This window comes from Amphiura filiformis, chromosome 5 (assembly GCF_039555335.1).
Source record: "Amphiura filiformis chromosome 5, Afil_fr2py, whole genome shotgun sequence".
Classification (NCBI taxonomy): domain Eukaryota; kingdom Metazoa; phylum Echinodermata; class Ophiuroidea; order Amphilepidida; family Amphiuridae; genus Amphiura; species Amphiura filiformis.
In genome coordinates this window covers 59,122,904-59,145,081 of record NC_092632.1, presented here as the reverse complement: position 1 = coordinate 59,145,081, position 22,178 = coordinate 59,122,904, and the positions used below count along the sequence as shown (strand labels likewise).

Here is a 22,178-nt window from a genome sequence, read left to right as displayed (position 1 = left end):
TTCCTAAGAAACCATTTAATGGGTGGAGTGCCAATAAGTGGAAAACAGTAAAACCTTATAGGGACATTGACAATAAGTAACGCTATGCAATTAGGCTCTTGTGCCAAACCCTTTTGTACAGTTTGGTAGAGTTAAAGAGTCGGTATGTTTTTTCCAGTATATAGATCATTTTCTCACAGTACTGCTTTCCCATTTCAAGACAACAAAATGCTAAGGGACGAAATCAAAACTCGACCGGCGGTCAACTGCCGGTTCCGGGCGGTTCCGTCCGGTTGCTATTGTTCTAAACAATGGAAACCAGACGGAATCGAGTTTTGATTTCATCCCTAAGAAATGGCACCAAATCATTCAGCATTCACCTTGTGTATACTATAATTCGCCTCAGTCACTTGTCAATCTTAAAATCTGGTTACACAAACAAACTTTTTTTTCAAAGTCTCCTAAGAATTTTTTACTATTTTACAAAAAATGAATATCATTTACCGATATCCTACACTTACTTTGTCATTGTGGAAGACTTCTACTTTAACAGGTTTGTTGAGGTCAGCGCAAAGGTCAAATACAACCATGTATAAGGCACGGTTACTAAGGAACACTTGGTGGGTCGTATAGTAGACATCTTGCCCGGCAAAGTCCCAGATCTGAAATTCTTGTACACCCTTCTTAGCTTCTGCTGCTTGAAGCTCTTGTTTCTTTTCTCTTAAAACTTGTTGTAACTTCTTTAGGATTGCATCTGGAACTGAAGCTATACAAATCAGTAATAATGATATGAAAATATCTATAACTGTGGTCTTATCTTGGCTAGTTGTAGGTTAATTTCATTAATAAAATATTCATGTCTAACCATATCCTTGAGGTCTTCATTTTTTTTTCAACAATATATTAATATCTATCTATATTGATAATTCTCAAACACTTGAGAATGTTCCTGCAATCTTATTGGTTATCACACGGGTCAGCGCGTGTGCATCAACGCGATACGCGTTCCCGCTTTTTGAACCAATCGGAGGCGCACTGCAACAATGGGACTGATCGATTTTAAGCCCTAGGTAATTCCTTGTAAAATGTAGAATTTAATTTGATTAAAATTTTTAATATTTTTATTATTTTGAATTGAAGTGTTTAAGAATGAGAATAAAGGTATTGTTTTTTAGCTGCTGCCATGCATCTATCGTCTTATATAACACAGGCGACATCATTATTTTTAGCGTAAAACAACTCGGCGAAATAATAATGTCGCCCGTGTTATATGAGACGATAGATGCACTCCAGCAGCTAACAACAATACCTTCATTCTCTAAATTACACACATTTATACTAATATTTCAGGGGTTTTCAGACCTTATTTTACTTCTGTTGCTTACAGTCATTTTTGGAAGTGGAAGAAGCTTTTCAAGGGTATCACAGGAGCTTTTCCAACGATATCATGGAATACCCTTTTCAGACCTTACTTTACTTCTATTGTTTACACTCATTTTTTCAAGGGTATTATGGAAGAAGCTTTTTCAAGGGTATAACAGAAGTTTTTTCAACAGTATCACGGAAGAAGCTTTTTGTGTTTTAGGAAGGACATGTAAACGACAGATAACACCAAAAATATGAAGAAATTATTTCTAAACCGTGTTAAGTCAAAAATCATTATGTTGCTCATTTTCAAGAATGCTGGTTTACAAAAAGCACGACATTGTCTGATTTCGTGAACAAAGCCACACATAACATTGTTTCCTTTCGTTTCCTTTATAATCGGTTACCCAACTGAAGCTATGAATACCAGCTTTATTGCGATATCGCACATGAAAACAGTCACTTGTGCACAACCAGAGAAGATCCGATTTAATCAGTTGAGCTGTTTCAATGAGTGTTATCTTGGTTTAATAGCTTTTAATGGGGTTAAGTCCTGCAAAGGTCGAGATGAATTCTACTGTAGACATGACTGCATCATGAACAACAACAACAACAACAAAACAAACAGACCAGAACAATTTGGAGTAGGCCCTACATGTAATGAATTAAAAGAGTTGACATGAGATTAGGAATTAATGTTTTCTGCTGTTTCAGTGTGCATGTTCTCATCGTTGATGGTTTGGTGGACTGTCATGTAGATGTAAGCGTGATCCTAAAAATGCCTTTCACATTGACCAAAACTAATTACAAGACCTCTTCTACATTGAGGCTGGCTTTCCCTTTTAAAGGGAATTTTTATTCAAGGGTATCACTGAAGAAGTATTTTCAAGGATATCATAGAAGCTTTTTGAAGGATATCATGGAAGAAGCTTTTACACAGTTATCACAGAACAAGCTATTTCAAGGGTATCATTGAAGAATTTTTTACATGGGTATAGTGGAAGAAGTTTTTCAAGCATATTAAGCCCGATATAAAAAGTGTACCGCAAAGTGGACCAGATTGACACCAACTTATATTTTTTTAAAAGAACAAAAAGAAAGAAAGAAGAGTAGTTGAAAAAAAATCAGACTTTGGGAGATCCTTCTTAGACTTTGGGAGCTCCTTCTTACCAGGTGGTTTAGCATCTACTGGTGCTGCCGCCACCTCAGGTGTCTCCTGGGCTATTCTTTGCTCATCATCCTCCGATTCCTCATCAGTTAATGGGGCACTGTCTACTTCTAGATCATCATCTTTCTGCACATCATCCTCAGCTGGAGCACCATCTGTCTCATCAGGGGGAACCTCTTCTGGTTGACTCTCCTGTGCTTGTAAATCTTTCATTTGTGACAAGAGTTCTAGAAGCTCTTCCTTCTCTTGCTGAAAATTAGTACAATACCAAAATATAGGATTTTACTTGAAGACTAATAATCATAAAATAATTAAAAACTTGTGACAATTGAGCAAACAATTAAATTTCTAACTTTGAATTTTTGCTGTGGATCACAATAGTTTATATTCTCTAGCTAGTTTGCTTCTTTGTTCTATACTTTTCATAATCTTAACTTTTTATAATTTTTAAATTATAAAAAGGTGTTTAAAAACCTTGGTTCAGTCTAAATAATATAAAGGACTTTTCATTCTTTATTTCACGATGGAATACAACTTGACTATAATGTTGTTTCACCTTGAGTTTAAATGTGTTGTGGTCGCAGGATCTAAACGTGTGCCAACCTTATCCCCCCTAGCATATTATACACACACATACAAGGGCACCCTTGCACCCGCCTCCAAACAAGGACTGAAATTGTGAAACCGCCAACCGAGGATGCCAAGTTTCAGCATTGAGTTGCCATACCGTGGACATACTGTGACATGGTACTATCCAATCGAGGACATACCTATACCTACAAGTACAAGAGAGGTCGCGATATGATTGTGATCTAAATAGCCTTTTTTCTTTATTTAAATCATACTGCACCCCCTTAGGAACTGTGGACGTCCACAGTTGGAAGTGTGTCCTGGGTTGAAGGTGTGTAAACTTAAGATTGGGCTCGTTTGAAGGCGCTTACAGGCTCACACTTACTTACACATATGCACATATTTGGGTTTTGGATTTATAGTGTTTATATACTAACCTCTTCATCAGCAGAATCTATGTGTTCTTCTCTTTCACCAAGTTCTGTTAATCTTTGTGCCATCAGAGTACATAAGGTGTCCATATACTGGCTTTGTACATAGTTGGCAAAATCTGAAATGGTTTAATATTATAGACCAATTTTATAAAACATTGCTTTGAAAAACCAGAGCTTAAAAAATATTGATTATTGCATCAACGCAAATTATATGATTTGGTCTGTAAGAGCCCTAGATATCTAAGATAATTTGGTTTTGGTACTAGAACCCTGTTTCATAAACCTAACAATTAATCTTAGGATTGATTTTCTACATGTAAGCACCTATCAAATAAATATTAAGATTTGATTGCAAGCCTTTGTGAAACTGGCCCCGGTATTATACTAGAATAAATTCACCTAATAATATCTACTGCCTCGCCTCCATTTTAACCATTTTGAGAAAAAGACGAATGAAAATTTAGTCTAATCACAAGATGAGAGCTTGTTACTTAGAAAGGTGTGCAATGGTGATGAGGCTTTGTGTTACTGGAAAGAGAACTTGTTTCTCAAAATTTTGATAGGAAAAAATCACAAAAATTCACCCAAAATGGAAGCTGCAGTCATGCGCTGAGCATTTGATTTATCCAATATAAGAAGACTATTACCTTGTATTGCACTGTCCTGTAGTTTCCATGGTTTGGCAATGTCTTCTGGTACTTTACATAATGTAGTTGCATCGACACCATCAGTAATACTTTCTGTCATATCAAACCTGATAAAATAATGTCAATCAAATTATTATGGATTTCAAATAGACAAATAGCTATGGAATCTCAGTAGACCAAAAGTATCAGTTTCATGATAACTTGCTCAGGTTTTTGTGCAAAGAAGCTATTATAGATGAAAAGTGATACCCAAATGTTCAGTTTGTTTGCCTCAAACTGGTACGGGACCTATGAGAAATCAGTAGCATCACTTGCATCTTCTCTTGGTTTTCTTTCACTTACCCAGTTTGGGTAAAAACAAAACCCACAACTTGAACAGATATGGCAGGAATAGCAGAGAGTCAAGATTGATCCTTTTGCCCTGAATATTTATATCCACCCACCTACATTACGTCACTGGGCGGGAAAAGCCTCATATGTACTTTTGGCCTTGTAGGTGTAGCGTTATATTGAAGAGTTTGCTTCATCCATGTTCAAGGGCCAAAGTACATGCAGGAAAAAAAGTCATATTTACTTTTGGCCCTTGAACATGGATAAAGCCGTGTAGGTGTAGACTTTATATTGAAGGGTTTGCTTCATCCATATTCAAGGGCCAAATGTACATATGAGGTTTTGCCCGCCCAGTGACGATTATCAGACCCACTCACTCATATCAAAACCATTAACAGGTAAAGATAATTCACCCCTGTGCTAAATCTTGCACAATAAATATCTGAGGTACATAAACAAAATTATTATGGGTGCAGAGAAATCTAATATTTCTGTCACAATAATTAAATACAAGTGATCAATGCTTTACCTCTGTCCACTGAGGTTTTTCATGAGGCTGGTTTTCCCAACTCGTTCTTGTCCCACCAGCATGAGTCGTGTTCTGTACACTGCTTTTGTGCCCTCTCTGGATGCCTCTAGGTAGGCCTGGTGAGCTGCTGGTCCACGGGCTAAGATCTCAGCTGGAGTTTCTTCTATTTCTATCTCTGTTAAGAAGCAATATAATATTATATTTACATCCCTGAAGCTAATTGGTGATATTTTTTAAATATTTTATAGTCAAATCCAAATGTTTGCATACTATATAGCTTTTGATGACTGGGTATACCATCTTGTTCAGATGCTTTCCAGGCTTGTTGCATTTTCCTACACACATCACACTGTAGAAACAAGACTACCAAATCCCCGGGCCAAATCCCAGAGGCATACATTGAACATGGAAAGCATCTGATGGCATAACCCGTCATCAAAAGCTTAAAAAGTTGGATCTGTCTGTCAAACGAATACATAAAAATCAACCGAACAAAGAAATCCCCAAATGTAATGTGCATACTCATAAATTATTAAATTTTAACTGGCCTATTCAAAACTTCACGGACTAGACATCTGGTTTGAGAGTGGTGAATGGCTAATTTATGTGTGCCTTTAATTCAAAGCAAAAGGAACAAAAGAAAACTGAAACAAAAGAACTGACAAATAAAATGAGAGTTATGAAAAGTACAGAAGTAAAAACTGAAATAAAAATTGCTTTAAATAAAGCTTCATTGAAGAAACTGTGTTGTCTCTTTGTTGCGCTTGTTGGAATCTTTTTGCGCCTTGTATATAGGCCAGTTTGTCACTTTTAAAAATGGACCTTCGTCTATTCAATTACTTGTAACTTTACTTCTTGAGGTCACATTGGATTCAATGTGGTGTCATAATGTGCAGGATTAAGCTGAATTTATACTTGATCACTTTTGCAGAATATCGATTCTCACGCATGCTCAGTGTTTACTTACATTTCCAGAGCATCAAGCCGATCAATCGATTCAAATCGCCGAGGCAAAAACGACGTCGCTTTTGCAAGTTGAAGAAATCTCAACTTCCCAGCGATATCGCTTGACACGTGAATGCATCAACCAAATCATATACAACCAACTGGATCTATTATTTTGCTAATTAATTTACCTTTCTCGATTATTAACTTTTGGTGATGAATTAATTCAAAACAATAACTATTGACAGCAACTGATGTTTTAAAAATGTATTTTGTGGCATTTAGAGTATTTTAATTGTCGTCTGCAATCGCTATCGCCGTGATAAGTATAAATGCAAAAGCGACGGGCGATGCATCGCAAAAATTCTGCGATTGTCCATCACTTTCCAAAGGCGTTTCATCGCAATTGAGTATAAATTCAGCTTTAGATAGTGCGTCTTTTTTGGCGCAGTATAGAATCATTCAGTATTGGTTCAGGGCAGTGATTAATAATGAAAGATTCAAAATCACATATTTGATATAGTTTAGGTTTAGGTTTTATTAAACAAATGCATGGCAGCCAAAGGCTGAATTGTGTACTGTAATACAAAAATACAAAATAAATATAAATATACATAAATACAATATTATTCAAAAACAGACCAAGATGAGAGATATCAAAATTATGTGAGCAACCAAACAACAACTTTGGTAGGAGTCTGAGGAGGAAGAGGACTAAACCAGAGGCGAGATAACCTACTTATTAAGAAGCTGGATATAGTAGGGCACCTAAGACTCCTACCATGGACCTCCTTCCTTCTACGAGGGAGAAGCCCGCTAGCGCATTCACAAGAAGGAAGCGAATGAGCAAATGTAAGGCACTGGCTTTCCCTCCTAGTGGAAAGGGGTTCCAAGTTGCAAGTACTGAGAGCATGTTTGTAAGAAATGTTATAACCTAATATAATCTTGCAGGCCCTCTTCTGGATACATTCAATCATCAAGGATTGCTTGACAGTAAGAGAAGAATGCCAGATGACATTGGCATATTCCAGGAGAGGGCGAACATAACAGGAATAAATGGTGATCAATTCAGTGGTGTCGAAACCAAAACGTTAACTTACTAAGAATAAACAATCTTTTGTTGGCATTTTGCAAATAAGATTAACTTGAGTATCCATTTTGAGATCTGCCTGGATGTAAATACCAAGAACTTTGGCATGATGAACATACTTCAGAGAAGTGTTACCAATATTAAGGTCAGAATGTGGAGGTGGATTTCTCATGTAACAGATGTGGATAGCTTGATATTTATCAGGATTTAATTAATTTGGTTTTTCAAGGACCAATCCAGGAACTCATCAAGATCAGCCTGAAGACTGCTGCCCTCATTACAGTTGCGGTTCTCCAAAGGTAAGATCATCAACATATTTCCAGTAATGAGAGCAGCAGCCCTGAGCCGCATCATTGATGACTGCCTGGAAGGTGATAGGACCAATTTTGGTGCCCTGAGGAACACCTGCATGAAACTGAGCATAATCGGACAAAGTTTTATTATATCTGACACATTGACGGCGATCACTGAGAAAATTGATGACCCAAGGCACTTATAGCCCCCCGACACCCAAGGCCAATAACTTGTCGATCGCAATATTATGATTAACAAGGTCAAAGGCCTTGGAGAAGTCAGTGAGGACCACAGTGCCTATATTTTGAGGTGAATCAGAACCAAGGAACATAGTATGAATAAGATTAATCAGATAATGAGATGTAGATAATGAGATAATGAAATATCTGAAAACACTCTATTTCATATGTTATTATCATCTCATTCAACATCGTAAATTGTTAACATACAGATGGTAGTCCGAAAGAGTTTCAGATAAGCACACTATTATGTTATCAGTGATAGGTATTATTAAGCCACAATATCAGAATTCTTTCCTACCTGTATCTCTGTTTCCATCTGCAGAGCCATCTGGCAATTCCTCCTGCACCTGGATGCTCTCCTTACCAAGACGTGCCGTCAATGCATCCTTCAATATGCTGCATGTCCTTGGATTTGTATCCATAAACTGGAACTCCGTGATGCTACTTGATGGATTGTCTTTGAAATACTGAAGGACGCTATCAACTATAATCTGTGCTCCCTCATCAGGCCGGAAATGTCCATAGCTCGAACCAATTGATGGTATTGATACAGTTTTACAGTTCTCTGCATCAGCTATTTTCAAACTGCTTATAACAGACTTTCCCAATAGTTCTTTCCTAGTGTCTTTTGGGGTGCTACTTGCAGAAGGTACTACTGCATATATGACTCTTCCACAGGGCAAGTTTCCATTTGTGAGTTTGAAAGCAGTACCTGGGGAATGTACTGTAGTCTTGGTGTATTTGTCAAATTCTGCTTGTAATGATGGACCACCTGAAAAGAAATACAACATTACAATGACTCCACATAGTATTCGTTGTCGTAGTGCATGTTAGTAACCACTGATTACTGCTTCAAGCCTGGGCTCATACACCTGTTCCGAATTTTGATATGCTATAGGCTTTGTGTTGTGATCATTTCGATCAGTGGTTCGTAACAAAGAAAGCATGATGCAGTTGACCTAGTAATGGTCATATTCTAACATGCATTATGACAGCGACTTATCAATAATTATGTCATGATAGAACCATATCAGTTTGAATTGATAAATAGTTATGGCATGCAAGTATGACATTTTTATTGGTATGTGTTATGCTAAAAAATATCTGATTATAAAAAAAACCAGACAAAATGGATTACTCACAATTTTTGCCATATTTGCTTTAGCATGCAAGAGGGTGTTTAAGAATCTATAATATTCTTATGTGCAAGAGGAGGGTAATTTCACATGTCTGACTGGTAGAGGTCACTGAGCAGTTTTCCATCCATATTGGGAGGGTGTGCATGTTGGCTGGGAGTAGATGCCGGTCTCATCCCGGGTGCAGGTCGGCTGGTTTGGGAATGTTCTCTGTATTCCTAGGCCATGTGGCTTCGGGATGGTTTGGAGTGGCCTCTGAGTGACATGGGTCAGGTGTTTGTTCCTAAATGGTATGTGGGGGAGGCGCATGTGGTGGCTGATGGGTGCATCCTTGTGATGTGGATGTACACATTCCCTGGACCAAATAAAGCACATTAGAAATGTACTTTATCTGTACTTTAAGGGTATTTTAACTGTACTTTAAGGGTACTTTAACTGTACTTTCTGTTAATTAGTACATATAAAGTGTACTTTAAATGTGCTTATTTTTCATATCCTGGAAAAACTGTGTACTTTAAAGGTACTTTAAATGTGCTTTATATGACTTTAATTATACTTTATGAATATTTTGATACTTGGGAAATTTTTTGTGCTTTAACTATACTTTATTTGGACTTAGTTTTTTCCCAGTGTCAGTGAGTATACTTTAATTGTGCTTATTTTGGACTTAACCAAATTTTGAACATCAGTGTGTACTTTAAATATACTTTATCAGTACTTTATGTATACTTTACCTGGATTGGTTTTCCCCGGTATTGTCAGCAATGTAAGAGTACTTAAAATGTGCTTTTCAGTGTACTTTAAATGTACTTTAATGTGGTCATCATGGTCATGTGATGTTTACATATACAAGTCACATGACTACATTCTTCTAGATTTGAAAAATACCAACGGCCATCTTGTGCTAAGGAGATAGTTACTGGTAATGTATGCTTGCATGTGAACATACTTGTGTTACCAATTAATACTTTGATAAGCTCCATATGTGGTAAGCTTATAATTATAAGCTTACTAGTATATGGTATGGAACCTCATTAAGCACAGTACTTTAAATATGCTTTTTTCAGTATGTTTTAAATGTACTTTTCTAGTCATTGTACTTTATTTGTACTTTAAAGGTACTTTATTGTCGTTCCAAATGTCGCACATTGGAATGTTGTTTAGAAAGCATATTTAAAACACAGTGCTTTAAATATACTTGTTTTGGTATAAAGTATAATTAAAGCACAGTACTTTAAATATGCTTGTTTGGTATAAAGTACAATTAAAGTACAGTACTTTAAATGTGCTTTTTTCAGTGTGCTTTAAATGTACTTTTCTGGTCATTGTGCTTTATTTGTACTTTAAAGGTACTTTATCATCGTTCCAAATGTCGCACATTGGAATGTTGTTTAGAAAGCATATTTAAAGTACAGTGCTTTAAATATGCTTGTTTTGGTCCAGGGATATAGTGTTTAAATAGTGCAATAGTATATATCTTATATGTAATTGCCCCAATGGGTTGGAAGAGTCACACCTCTTGGTGACAGTGTCTTGATGCTTCTGACTCTTCCTGGCTAGCCCATTGGGGCTATTTCACTTTTGTTTCCTTTTGTATGTATTGTGTAATTTTACTTTGTTTTTTGATGTATTTTAGCCGAATTTGTAAAATTAACTTAAATTGAATAAATAGAAATATGTCTTGATTTCTACATCTTCTTTCAAAAAATCTTTTATCATTTTCATGGAATACATGGTCAAAACAATATTTTATCGTTGAGTGTCTTCTTTCCAGCACAAGCTTTTGTGTGAGCTCATTACTGATTCATGATGTATTTGATGGACATTAGAATCAGATTTTCTTTATCAAAGTGATATTGCTGTTAGTGTTAGATCAGTCAGTAATTTTGTTGGGTAGTGTATAAAATTAACATGGATATGGGAGGTGGTAGGTTAATTTTATCATGCACAATACACATGCAGAGAGATTCCAAATAATCATGCATGCTGATCGACCTATACCGGGTTATTCCAGTTGAAAACCATACATCCCCTATGGAAGACATGACCTTATCTCCTACATAGGGGGTGTAGATTTCTAATGGATTCACCTATTCAACCAAAGAGTGGTGTACAGTAATGACCACAATAGTGAGTCTATAATCTATGTACCTTTTTTGTATATTGCCGCAGACAATCCTATTCTCTGATAACGAGGATTAATTGATATAATTAAGGCATCACTGGCTACATATTTGACATTGCCACGGCTTACTCTTACAACTGTTCCATTGTTTAGAGTATTCTTCCACAGGGCTGGTTGAGCATTTTGCACTGTAAACATGGATACACATAAATTGGGTTTAGTATAAGAATGTTAATTACCTGCTGAGTATACCAGGCCACATACGCCAACACGTTGGAAACTTGAGCTAACAGATACAATGATGGCATCTGCTGTTGATCCAATGATGTTACCGTGCTTAATTGCAACAGTAGTGGCATTGCTCAATTCAGACTTGCAAAGGAACAGTTCCTCTTGTTTTAAAAGTTGAACTGTGATGAGATAAAATAAATAATATAAGAAATGACAGGAAGTGAAAGTGTGAAAGAAAGAGCAACAGAAAGAGTGAAGAAAGTAAAAAGGAAAGAAAGAGCAAAAGAAAGAGCAAAAGAAAGAGTCAAAGCAAGAACGAGCAGAAGAAAAAAGCAAAAAGAGCAAAAGAAAGAAAGAGAATTGACAAAATATTTTTAAACGTGTTAAATTATCGCTCACTCTCTGGTTAATTTAGGGACTCAATCATGTTCCACTATCGTTCACCACCATTTAATAATGATGCAATTACATCATCTGTGTGGTTTACTTCGCCAAGCGTCATAAGAATGATTCAAAAACTGAGGTTATTCATCTGTCATCTGACTCATCTCAATTTGTCAAGACCCTGCCACTACCACCACTTACCATTGGTAATGCAGCTATAGATCCATCGACCTCAGCCTGAGATCTTGGTGTTGTGATTGATAGTGCATTAACATGAAAGAGCATGTGAAAGCTTTAACAAGATCGGCCTCTTTTGCTATCTACAAGATTGGTAAGATCTGCAAGTATCTTGATAGTAAATCAACTAAGCGTCTTGTACACGCATTTGTCACTACGAGATTAGACTGCTGCAACAGTCTTCTCTTTGGCCTTCCAAAACATGAGATCGCCAAATTGCAGCGCATTCAGAATTCTGCTGCACGCCTGGTCTCTCGTGCAAAATATTGTGACCACATGAAGCCAATTTTATACGATCTCCACTGGCTTCCGATTGAACAGCGTATCGTGTACAAGGTGCTCCTGATTACTTTCAAGGCCTTGCATGATCTAGCCCTATTGTAAAAGAATTGGTTAATACATATTAACCCATCCGTTCACTACGTTCTACTACACAAAACTTGTTGAGTGTCCCAAAGTGCAATACAAAGTTTTATGGTGAGAGAGCTTTTTGTAATGCAGCTCCAGTCTTGTGGAATAACTTGCCTATACAACTCAGATCTGCAAATTCCATCAATCATTTTAAGAGTATTTTAAAAACTCACCTTTTTACCAATGCATTTAGTGATGTTTCTTAAAATTTTAAAATTGTACTTTACCTTTTAACCTAGTCTCATCTCAGCTGGTTCTGAGTTTTATCTGGGTATCAGTTGTATATTTTTGATATAGTTGAAATGTATTTGTGCAATTAATCTTTGTAGTTTTGGTGTTTTTAACATATTGTAAAGTGCATTGAGATTTTGTATGTAATGGGCTATATAAGAAATAAATATTATTATTATTATTATCATCTGCATGGTTTAAGCTGCCCGAGCAAAGTAAACCATGCAGATGCTCTGGACTAATGGTAAAACATGATATGATTGAATCCCTTCCAACAACAAAAAAAACTATCATTTATCATGGCATTTGTGTCATGACTAATTGTTAATACATGTATGTGACGTGTCATGTCAAAAGGAGACACTTTTGGGCAGGTTATCAATTTTAAAGGTTTTTACATATCTTAAATATAGAGATATTTTGCTCCACAACGCCGTTTTCCCCAATGAAATCAGACATTCCTAAGCGAAGATATTGAGATCGTAAGTTATGGTGTTATAAAATTGACAATTGAGATATCGACCTTTAAAAATATTATTGACAATGTTGAGAGCAGGAATTACCTTGAAAAATGTCTCAAAAAATACAAGATGCCAGTTATATTCCGGTTTGAAACTATCAGACAATATTTTTAACATTAATAACGTCACAAATTCGCAACAAACCCAAATTGTGAAAAAATCACCCAGGCAGATTTTTGGCTATTTCTCAATTTACGATCCAAAAAGTGTCTCCTTTTGACATGACACGTCACATATACAAATTATTAAATTGACCTTTCAATAATGATTACTAATGTGTGAGTGCGCTTCTGTCTTACTGCACACTCGCGCATACGCTTATTTGCAAGTGTGGGTTTAACAATGGCGCGCTCCTGTACAAAGAGAGAGGAAGATTTGTTATTAATCTATGTCAATATTTTATACTCACGAGAGACGACATGATATAATTCACTGGAGATCTTCTTTGTAATGGAAGTATTCTGTGTGACAAACAAAAGACGTCTTAAGCTTCCCTGATCTTTTTCCTTCAGTTCATTCAGAACACAGCTCACAAGTTGCTCCACAACTGTCTTAAATTCAAAAGTTTGTTGAGGAGTAAACAAGGAAAATGCTATTGATGAAGCTCCTCTGTGTTGAGCTAGATACAGACATTCGGAAAAGGCAGCGCGAAGTTCTGTTACATAGCCCGATGAGTGGACGTTTTCTTTGTAGATGATATGGAAGGCTTTCTGGCATGGCAGATTCCCTGGGGTTGTTTGTAAGACTGTTCCTACTGAAAGCGGTGGTTTAGTGGTACCAAATATAGCTTTCAGGCTCTTGTGCAAAGGATCACCACCTGTAGAAGGATGAAATGGGATGGGTGTTAGCAATATTGTTTAGAAATAAATAAAAAGATGAGGGTTTACTTTTGAATTTTGATGATTCTGGAAAAGAGTATACATGATTATGAAGAGGACAATTTGGCTCAAACCAATATATTGTGCTATGCCATTTAGAATCCACACTCCCCCTGTGGAAGATTTTGGAAATATCTTCCACAGGGGGAGTATGAATTTCAAATGGAATGAGCACATTAGGAAGCTCCATTTGAATTTCATACAGAAAAGATTCAACCTGTATATTCCCCTGAGGGAGAATGAGTTTCAAATGGAGCTGCTAAAGTGTCAATTCCATTGAAATTCATACTCCCCCTGTGGAAGTTAATTCCAAAATCTTCCACAGGGATAGTGTGGATTTTAAATGGAATAGCCCATTGCTATGTTGATCTACAATTTCCAATGTTGGTCAAAAGGGCTGCATATAATATTTTATTCATTGCTAAAATTTATACTACTACAAACACCCAAAACATTAATTTGGATGTATTTCTAATTTTTCTTTTTCAAACTACCTAATTTTAATATGAAATTGAGCCCATAGTTATTGGTTGAGCTATGAGTTTTAAAATATTGGCTGAGACATACTTAAGTGCAATATTTTAAAACTCATAGCGAGACCAATAAATATAGGACGTAAAGCATCTACTAGTAATTTTATCATTATTATGTTTTGGATACAACATTTTCACACACTTGGATTCATCAAAACATAATAATGGGGGAAAATGTGCCCAACTGAAGACGTACTCGAGTCCAATATCTTAAAAACTCATAGCAAGACTAATAAATATTAGGCATAAAGAATCCAATTTTATCATTATGTTTTGGATCCAATACTTTATTCATCAAAACATAATGGGGAAAAATGTGTCCTTTCCAAACTTGTCGCCTTGAATAATGATAAGTCACCAAGGTAGGTTAAGCTTACCCGCAGCCAAGAGATGCTGGTTGACCTCATCTTTGAAGATTCTCAAGCTTGGATTGAGAAACATAGTAACCCACACATCAGCATATGGTAGGAGTTCATGCTGAGGATCACACAAGTATACATAGGCTTTGCATTTATTCTTCAGGTCAAAGGAATCTATGGAGGAAGGTGTTGCTTTTGCTGAAATCAAGATATAAAAAACATAGTAAATTCATATTATGTGATGCTTGACTCTATCTACTGCAATGAATAATAAACAAACAAACATTAAACAATAAAAAGAATGGTATTAAATTCATGCAAGAACACTCAATGTTAGCCCAGTATCAAGACTTGGATTATGCAGCTTATGGAATCAAGCCATCTAATCCCTCAATGAAGTCTTGACAAAATGCTAATTTGGTGTATGCTTATAAGAAAGAGGTCATATCACTATACACCTTACTATAGGCAAAATATTTAATTCTCGTTCATGAGAGGATGCACCTTCTGCGTACTATTGTGTCAGCACGATCGCGCGACCAAAGTCCGTGATTGGTCAATTCTCAAAAGATGTGCTTGCGCCGTAAGTGTGTGTCTTTGTGTAGTATGCTCGATGCAAATATCTGTGCATACCCAAGTTGGCTCTCATGATCGAGAATTAAATATTTTGCCTATAGTTCCGAGAAAGCATGTTCACAAGCTCAGATGCACTGACACACAGACAACCAGGAAACTTAATGCCTCCGGTGGTGGTATAAAAAAATTTGTAAACCAATTTATCAATTAAGCATTCATATTATTAAATTACACTGATCCGAGCTAATAACGCATACGGCGCGAAGTTCATTAATAAATTTCCACTCTGCAACAGCAGATCGCATCAGCAGCCTATCAGAGACCGGTGCGTTTCAACGCAGTAAATATTAATGTCAAAGGTTTACTGCAAAACATTATATACCTTTTACTAGTTCCAAGAAATTAAGCTCGCAAAACCACAACACACAGACAACCAGGAAACTCAATGTCTCCGGTGGCGGTAAAAGTAAGTAAACTAATTTATAAATTAAGTATTCATATTATCAAATTACACTGATCAACTGTTAACTCACAGGAAAAACTTGCACTATGTTGATATGTACGGCCGCTGTCTCCAATATCATTGATGAGTGCTGGTAGATCATCCTTCATGACTTCATCGTTGTACATTCGATAATACAGACGCATACTGATCACCATGCCAAGCCAGCCATCTGGCTGGTATCCTTTTTCTACTATAACTGGAATGATAGGCTTCTTCAGTTGGAATGCATAGCTGGCCTCTGTACAATATAAAAGAATAGTGGTGTAAATACAATAAAGCATATCTACTCAATACCATTGACGAAAACCTGTTTCAGATTTAACTTAGGAGAATCATTCAGTATTCAGATACAGTTCTTTTTTGATGCCCAGAACAGGATACAAATAACTAGGCATTACCCTGTTTGGAACTGGCTGTGAGACCTTTGTCGTCCATTGCATCTCAGAAAGTGGATTAATTGCCTCTTCGTTTTCCTTGATCAGGAATTATACAAAGGAGCTCTTAACCAATGTGCCAAGTTGCTTTAAAAGTGAAAATGTATAGAGTAGTTTTGTATGTTTTGTTTTTCCAGGTTCAGCATTAGACTGAAATTGTATGGTGTAAATGACCAAAAACATTTTATGGTGTAAATGACAATGAATGAATGCAAACATATATTTAAAAGTGCAAGTGCAAATATCTCAAAACAAAAACGCATCGAATGAACCACCTGAAAAGAAACACTACTGTAAGTTGAAATAATAAATAATTATCAAGAACAGAGTATTTTAAACTGTTCTAAAAATAAATCCCCATCATGGTGTTTGAAATGTGCTTACCTCCACGGCAATTGGAGCTTTCCTTGTACTTCTGTGAGACACACAAGATGACTACAGCAGCATTCTCTACAGCATCAGCCATACTACCAAGCAAGTCTCCTCCTGCAATATCATAAATAAATGCATTTCATATTTAATTTATATCATATGAATGTAATATTTCCATAAACTTTTTATTGTTATTATCTGAATGTCTGGATCTAATCTTGTGATCAAAAGCCTAAAGTTATATACCATAACTGACAAATGATGAGCATGTGAAAATGATCAAATGCTGAATTTGCTTTTGTTTCAAAACAAGTGTTGTCTGAAAAATAGCATTTAAATTGCTAGCAATCATCATGATTATTGATTGTCCATTCTGATATCATACTCTCCACAGGAGACATAATTAAACAAATCACCAATCAGTTATCACTCAATCATCTGTAGCAAAGACATTTTAAATTCAGCTTATCACCACAGCCCATAACCTTTATATGACCCACAGCCCCCGTAACCTTAATGACCAAACTCAATTATAGCTACCTACCCATTTTGTCCACGTCCATCCACACATTGTAACCTGCTTTAAACAGTTGTCTTTTGAGTTCCATAGCTCGTTTCTGTGAATCCCACTGGTAACTGATCATAATATGGGATCCTGATCTGCTCTTCACTCCACCTGCAGATTAATATAGAAAATCTAACATGTTTACAGTCAGGATGCACTCTGTTGTTTTTTTTGCGGGCAAAATAATACCGCAGTGTCTAAGCAAACCACATAAAATCTTTTTAAAACATAACTTTCAAAACTTTTATTGTTTTAAATTTATGATATTATGTAGCTTATAGCACCTGTAACTTGGAAGTTTGAAACACTTTTAGAATTATTGCTTTGACCAAAGTAAATGCAAAAAAAAATCAACTTCCTTCATGTAGACTATAAGGTCTTTAGCCTAGCAGGTTTTTATCTCAGATCAACAGAGGGCGTACAAAATGAACATGTCAACTCAAATATACTATTTGACACGCCTTTGGAAGTGAAAAATCTCGGTTGGAAGAGTGTTACCGGTCAAGTTTTGCATAATGGCGCCCATGGACTCCCTTGATTTAACTGCAATTTTAGTCATAAACTAAAAAGTGCCCTCCCGTAAAAATCTCACTAGCAAACAAGGGAACAGACCCTTTATTTTTGTTGGGATATTCATAGGAGGAAGCTATCTATTTGTATGTGAAATTTACCCCATGGCAAAGGAGCCCATGTGGACCATTAGGCAAATCTTTACGGTATACACAATTGACATTTACATCAGAACAAAAAATAACCATAGATACCTGTAGGTGTTTTAGGACTAAATAGCCCAGAAGAAAGTGTTGCTGGTGATTCTGGACTAGCTGCAGCTGCTGCTGCTGATGACTGTTTTCGTAACCATTCAGCCAACTCGGCCAGATGCCTCTCACCACATTTCTGCAGGTTTTTACATATAGTGCCAACAACATCTGTGCCTGGTGTCTGCCGTCTCATCCACTCCTTCAACATATACAATGCCTGCTCCTGACTGTTGTAGTCTGGTTGCCGATTCTCTAATCTATTTCTAGCCCTCTGTGAGTAGCCCAAGTGAGCTGCTAGTTTCTTCCAATCTCTTCCAAGTTGAGATGATAACTGTTGTAATGTGTCTTCATCAATAGTTGTACCCATGCTACTTCCAATACCCGATGATATGGCAGAGTCTGAAAGAAAACCAGAAAGGTTGGTCAATTAGTCTATTTGGGTGATGCCTAACCCTAACATCAGTAAAAACCACAAAATACCACGATGAAAAATTCTGATCATGCATGCATCCCAGGGTCTGCGATGACGCAATCACCCTAAGTGTGATATGCTCACGGAATTGCTGGCCGGGCAGCAATAACCCGTCCAGCTACCGGTCCGCGATCGTGTGCTTGGCATGCGGGGGGTCAAAGGTTCGAACCCTGGGGAAAAAAAAAAAAAATTCTTCTTCTTCTTGAAAAATTCGGATCTTCTTTGACTTCCGATATCAAAAAGCATGGGTCAGTGTTTCTCATATGGATTTTGTAAGTGACGACATGCAGTTTAATTGCTATATCTACTCATGTTTAGGCACAATACATCATTGATTATTAATTGCTAAGGTGGAAATTGCAAATATAGGCAAGTAGCATCATGTTATGGTTTTCAGTAGATATTTAAATGTTCTTCTTACGCTGGTTTCATAGTGTCATGCCGCTACCGCTGAGCAGTGTGCCACTTGATGAATGCCTAAATGAAAATGTAGTTAATTCTGAGCCATTGCTGCAAACTGCAATCACCAAGTGGCACACCACTGCATGACACTCTGAAATCAGTGTTGTTGCCCTTTAAAGGACCATTCATCACAAATTGTGACCCATGCCATACGTCACAAGCAACCATGTACCTGAGCTCCCAGTGATTTGCCGTTTTGGGCCAAACCATGGGGTGATCGATGTATTGGCAAATGCTGTTTACCGCATGTCACTGCTGGTGTTGCTGGCTCAATTGCATACTGACTTAACAAACATCATCAGAGTATCCAAAGCAGATGACGCTAAGAAACCAGCTTTACTGGAGGCATGCAAAGGTCTGACACATGCTGGACATACCTCTTTCTTTTGTCTGCGGGGTTTTTGTTGAACGAAATTGTGCTGCCTGATGCCGTTTTTCAATCTTATCAGCAATTGTTATCAAATGTATCTTTTTACATTTCCGCAATGCCACTGCGACTTTGAGTACCATGTCCGTTCTCTGCTTCTGCCGCCTTCTCCAATCTTTAAGCAAAACTTCGGCGTGCTCTTGTGGTGTATTGGAAGGTTGTCGTACTTCAAATCTATTGATAGCATGTTCCATAAATCCAAGATGATATGCCAGTTGCTGCCAATCCCCCTCTTGGCACCCGTAAGCTATTTCCCTAATAAGGGCATCATCTATTGTGGAAATGTGTTCTGAATTGGACAAGGAGGAACGGGTGTCATGAAAGAATTCTGTAGATAAATAAATACAGAGGGAAGGATAGGATGGTCTACACATTGTTCATGAAATGAACTACATCATAGTCATTTCAGCATTTCTTTTCTACTCCTGTTTTTTAACCCCATGAAAACTACTTGCTGATTGGCCAAAATGAATACCGTAAAACCTTGTCTACAAGCATATAGAGTGCTTCTGATGAAAGCTAAATTAATCCAGATGCCATTATAGAATTTGAGCAAATAAATTACAGATCCAAGCATATACAAACAAGTATTATTGTAAGGCCAATCCATTGCATTGGCATATTTACGCATATATCGTATTAATTTAGCTTTCATCAAAAACATATATGCTTGTAGACAAGGTTTTACGGTTTTGTGTCCAATTTTGAACCAATCAAGGAGGGAATTAATAAGATCTGCAAAATAATGCAAATTTGACCATAAATAGTTTAAAGCCTAGTCGTAATTGGCAATTGAAATGAGCATTTCAAGTTATCAACCAATCAGAAATGTTGTTAAATGACCAGTAGTGTTCAGGGGGTTAAACAAAAGTTGTAAGATTTTAAAATATGCAAACTGGTACCCATCTGACCAGAGAGTTCATACCCTTACAAATTATTATAGTGACTTTAAAAAAAAATAAATTACTTAGCCCCACAAAGGATTACACCCGAAGTCCACACCATAACTACTGCACTTCTATATACACTTGCTGGCAGAAAAGAATGGCACCTGTTTACATTTTGAGGACATACACAGTGTAGACATGGAAGTGGAGTTCTGATTGGCTAATTCAATTGTTACATTGTTCAATAATTAAAAAAAGTGTCAAAGAAATGATCCACGCAGAATGGTGCTCATAAATGGAACACAAAGCCCTGCATATGTTGCTCATTTCAATTATGTTTAGACATGGATGGTCATCGGCAGCATATCCTTTGAAGCTATGATGGTCTCATCTGATAGTCTTCAAAAAAAGTCAATAACTCAACTCTCATCCACTCAATTGCATTATGAGTAGCAAACCAATGAATGCTGAGCTCTCAGTCTCCATGCAAGTATGATGTTGAGACCAGGGCTTAGATAATGCAAGTTCAACTCATTCAATGTCAGAGTTACAGTTATGTTAGATTGCTATTGGCTCAGGCACATGTGACCCTGCGCTTGGACACGCTAAGAAGAAGAAGTTATGTTAGATAAATCACAACGGTGAATATATAATTGAATAAGTAGTGTTTACCATTGCATTTCTTGTAACTATAATTGTTTTGCAATAACTGAGTTTTATTGCCGTCATAACTGTGACAGAGACAAAGTGGGTACTTTAAAGATTGAATGCCGCTTCTTTCAAACACAATAAACAAACTGGTGTGAGCAAGACGTACATGGTTTCAGCATTATGTGAAATTTCTTCAGAAATTCGATTCAGATGACTGTCCATGTCTTCAGCATATATGCTGGTAGCTAGTGTACCTGATCCCATTAGAATAGATTATTTTATTGCAAATAATGATCAAATCATACATACCCAATTCATCTACTGCTTCCATAGACATCTGTATTTTGACTTTATTCCTTGTTTCCTATATTTAATTGGTCAAGCATACAAATAAACAAAAAGTTCAGGTTACAAATGTGAGTGACATGTTGTGCAGACTATTTGAAGAAGTACATGAAAAAGTAGAGTCCTTCCTTTTCCTTTTCCATTTGAAAGAAAGCCATTTTTAATTCACTGTGCACTTTTTTTTACTAAACCAAAATTCATTCTAATTTAAATTAGGGCTCATATTGAAATACCCTACCACGTTTTCACACAGAAAGAAGGCAGGATTCCCCTCGCTAAGCGCGCGCCTCAGGAAAGCTCGGTCATAAAGCGGATGGATTATATGCATCAGTGATACACCCTGCCCAGGATTTTAACAAAAGAAGGCTAGCACAGGAAAGCTGCAGGATGGCGCACACCTTCCTGTGTAAGGGAATTTCAATATGAGCCCTTGTTATATGCATAGTTGTAGATGTTTGTACTATATGCAATAAACACAGAGGGTGTTGAAGAAACACACACCCTCCCCATGTGTAAGCCCCTTCAAAACGTGTAAACCATTTAGGACTATGCAACATGGTCGTCTGAATCCGTACTCAATCTGTATACCAAGAATGTTTTCAACCATTTTGTTTGCATATTTTTGTGTGTAAGAAGTTTAACCAAGCAAGAGGACGTATTTCGCGAATACATTAGACATGCAATTGCGGACGTTTGCGGTTTCTATGGCTTAAAGACATCAGGCTCCACAGTTAGCATAATATGCAGATATAAACTCAGCCCCCCCCCCTCCACATACACCCTACAACTCTACACAAAAGCAACACCTAGCAAGGGCATCAAATTTGAACTCTGGAATTTGAACCCATAGTGCGCTGTTTAATTGTGGACATACATTCCTGAAGTTAATCACCAGACTATACATACACTTTACACAGATAAAATCATACCATAACATGTCATATATCCCCTAAATGGAGTATGCTCTAGATTTTTACACTAATTACCTATAAATTATAATTGTCAGTAAAACATGGAACCCAACAATGAAAAAACTACACTATGACAGAGTGCAACACTATCGTAAGTGCAGTAGAATGTAA

General features: G+C 36.8%; 1 protein-coding gene across 3 annotated transcripts in view; it reads right to left on the bottom strand.

Annotated features, from left to right (window-relative positions):
• LOC140153448 (uncharacterized) overlaps positions 1–22,178 on the bottom strand; it is a 65,438-nt gene that overhangs the window by 10,960 nt on the left and 32,300 nt on the right. For 2 of the 3 annotated variants that reach the window (XM_072176203.1, XM_072176205.1), the window contains exons 8-22: positions 21,061–21,115; positions 19,164–19,541; positions 17,856–18,251; positions 17,071–17,202; positions 16,539–16,640; positions 15,749–15,958; positions 14,658–14,837; positions 13,279–13,686; positions 11,094–11,264; positions 7,892–8,365; positions 5,023–5,197; positions 4,164–4,270; positions 3,520–3,632; positions 2,515–2,761; positions 501–745 (exon numbers count right to left, since the gene is read on the bottom strand). In XM_072176203.1, the coding sequence (XP_072032304.1) occupies positions 501–745; positions 2,515–2,761; positions 3,520–3,632; positions 4,164–4,270; positions 5,023–5,197; positions 7,892–8,365; positions 11,094–11,264; positions 13,279–13,686; positions 14,658–14,837; positions 15,749–15,958; positions 16,539–16,640; positions 17,071–17,202; positions 17,856–18,251; positions 19,164–19,541; positions 21,061–21,115 (3,393 nt within the window). Of the gene's footprint in view, positions 1–500; positions 746–2,514; positions 2,762–3,519; positions 3,633–4,163; positions 4,271–5,022; positions 5,198–7,891; positions 8,366–10,880; positions 11,043–11,093; positions 11,265–13,278; positions 13,687–14,657; positions 14,838–15,748; positions 15,959–16,538; positions 16,641–17,070; positions 17,203–17,855; positions 18,252–19,163; positions 19,542–21,060; positions 21,116–22,178 lie in introns of all 3 variants that reach the window. The other variant, XM_072176204.1, reaches the window with a different exon arrangement.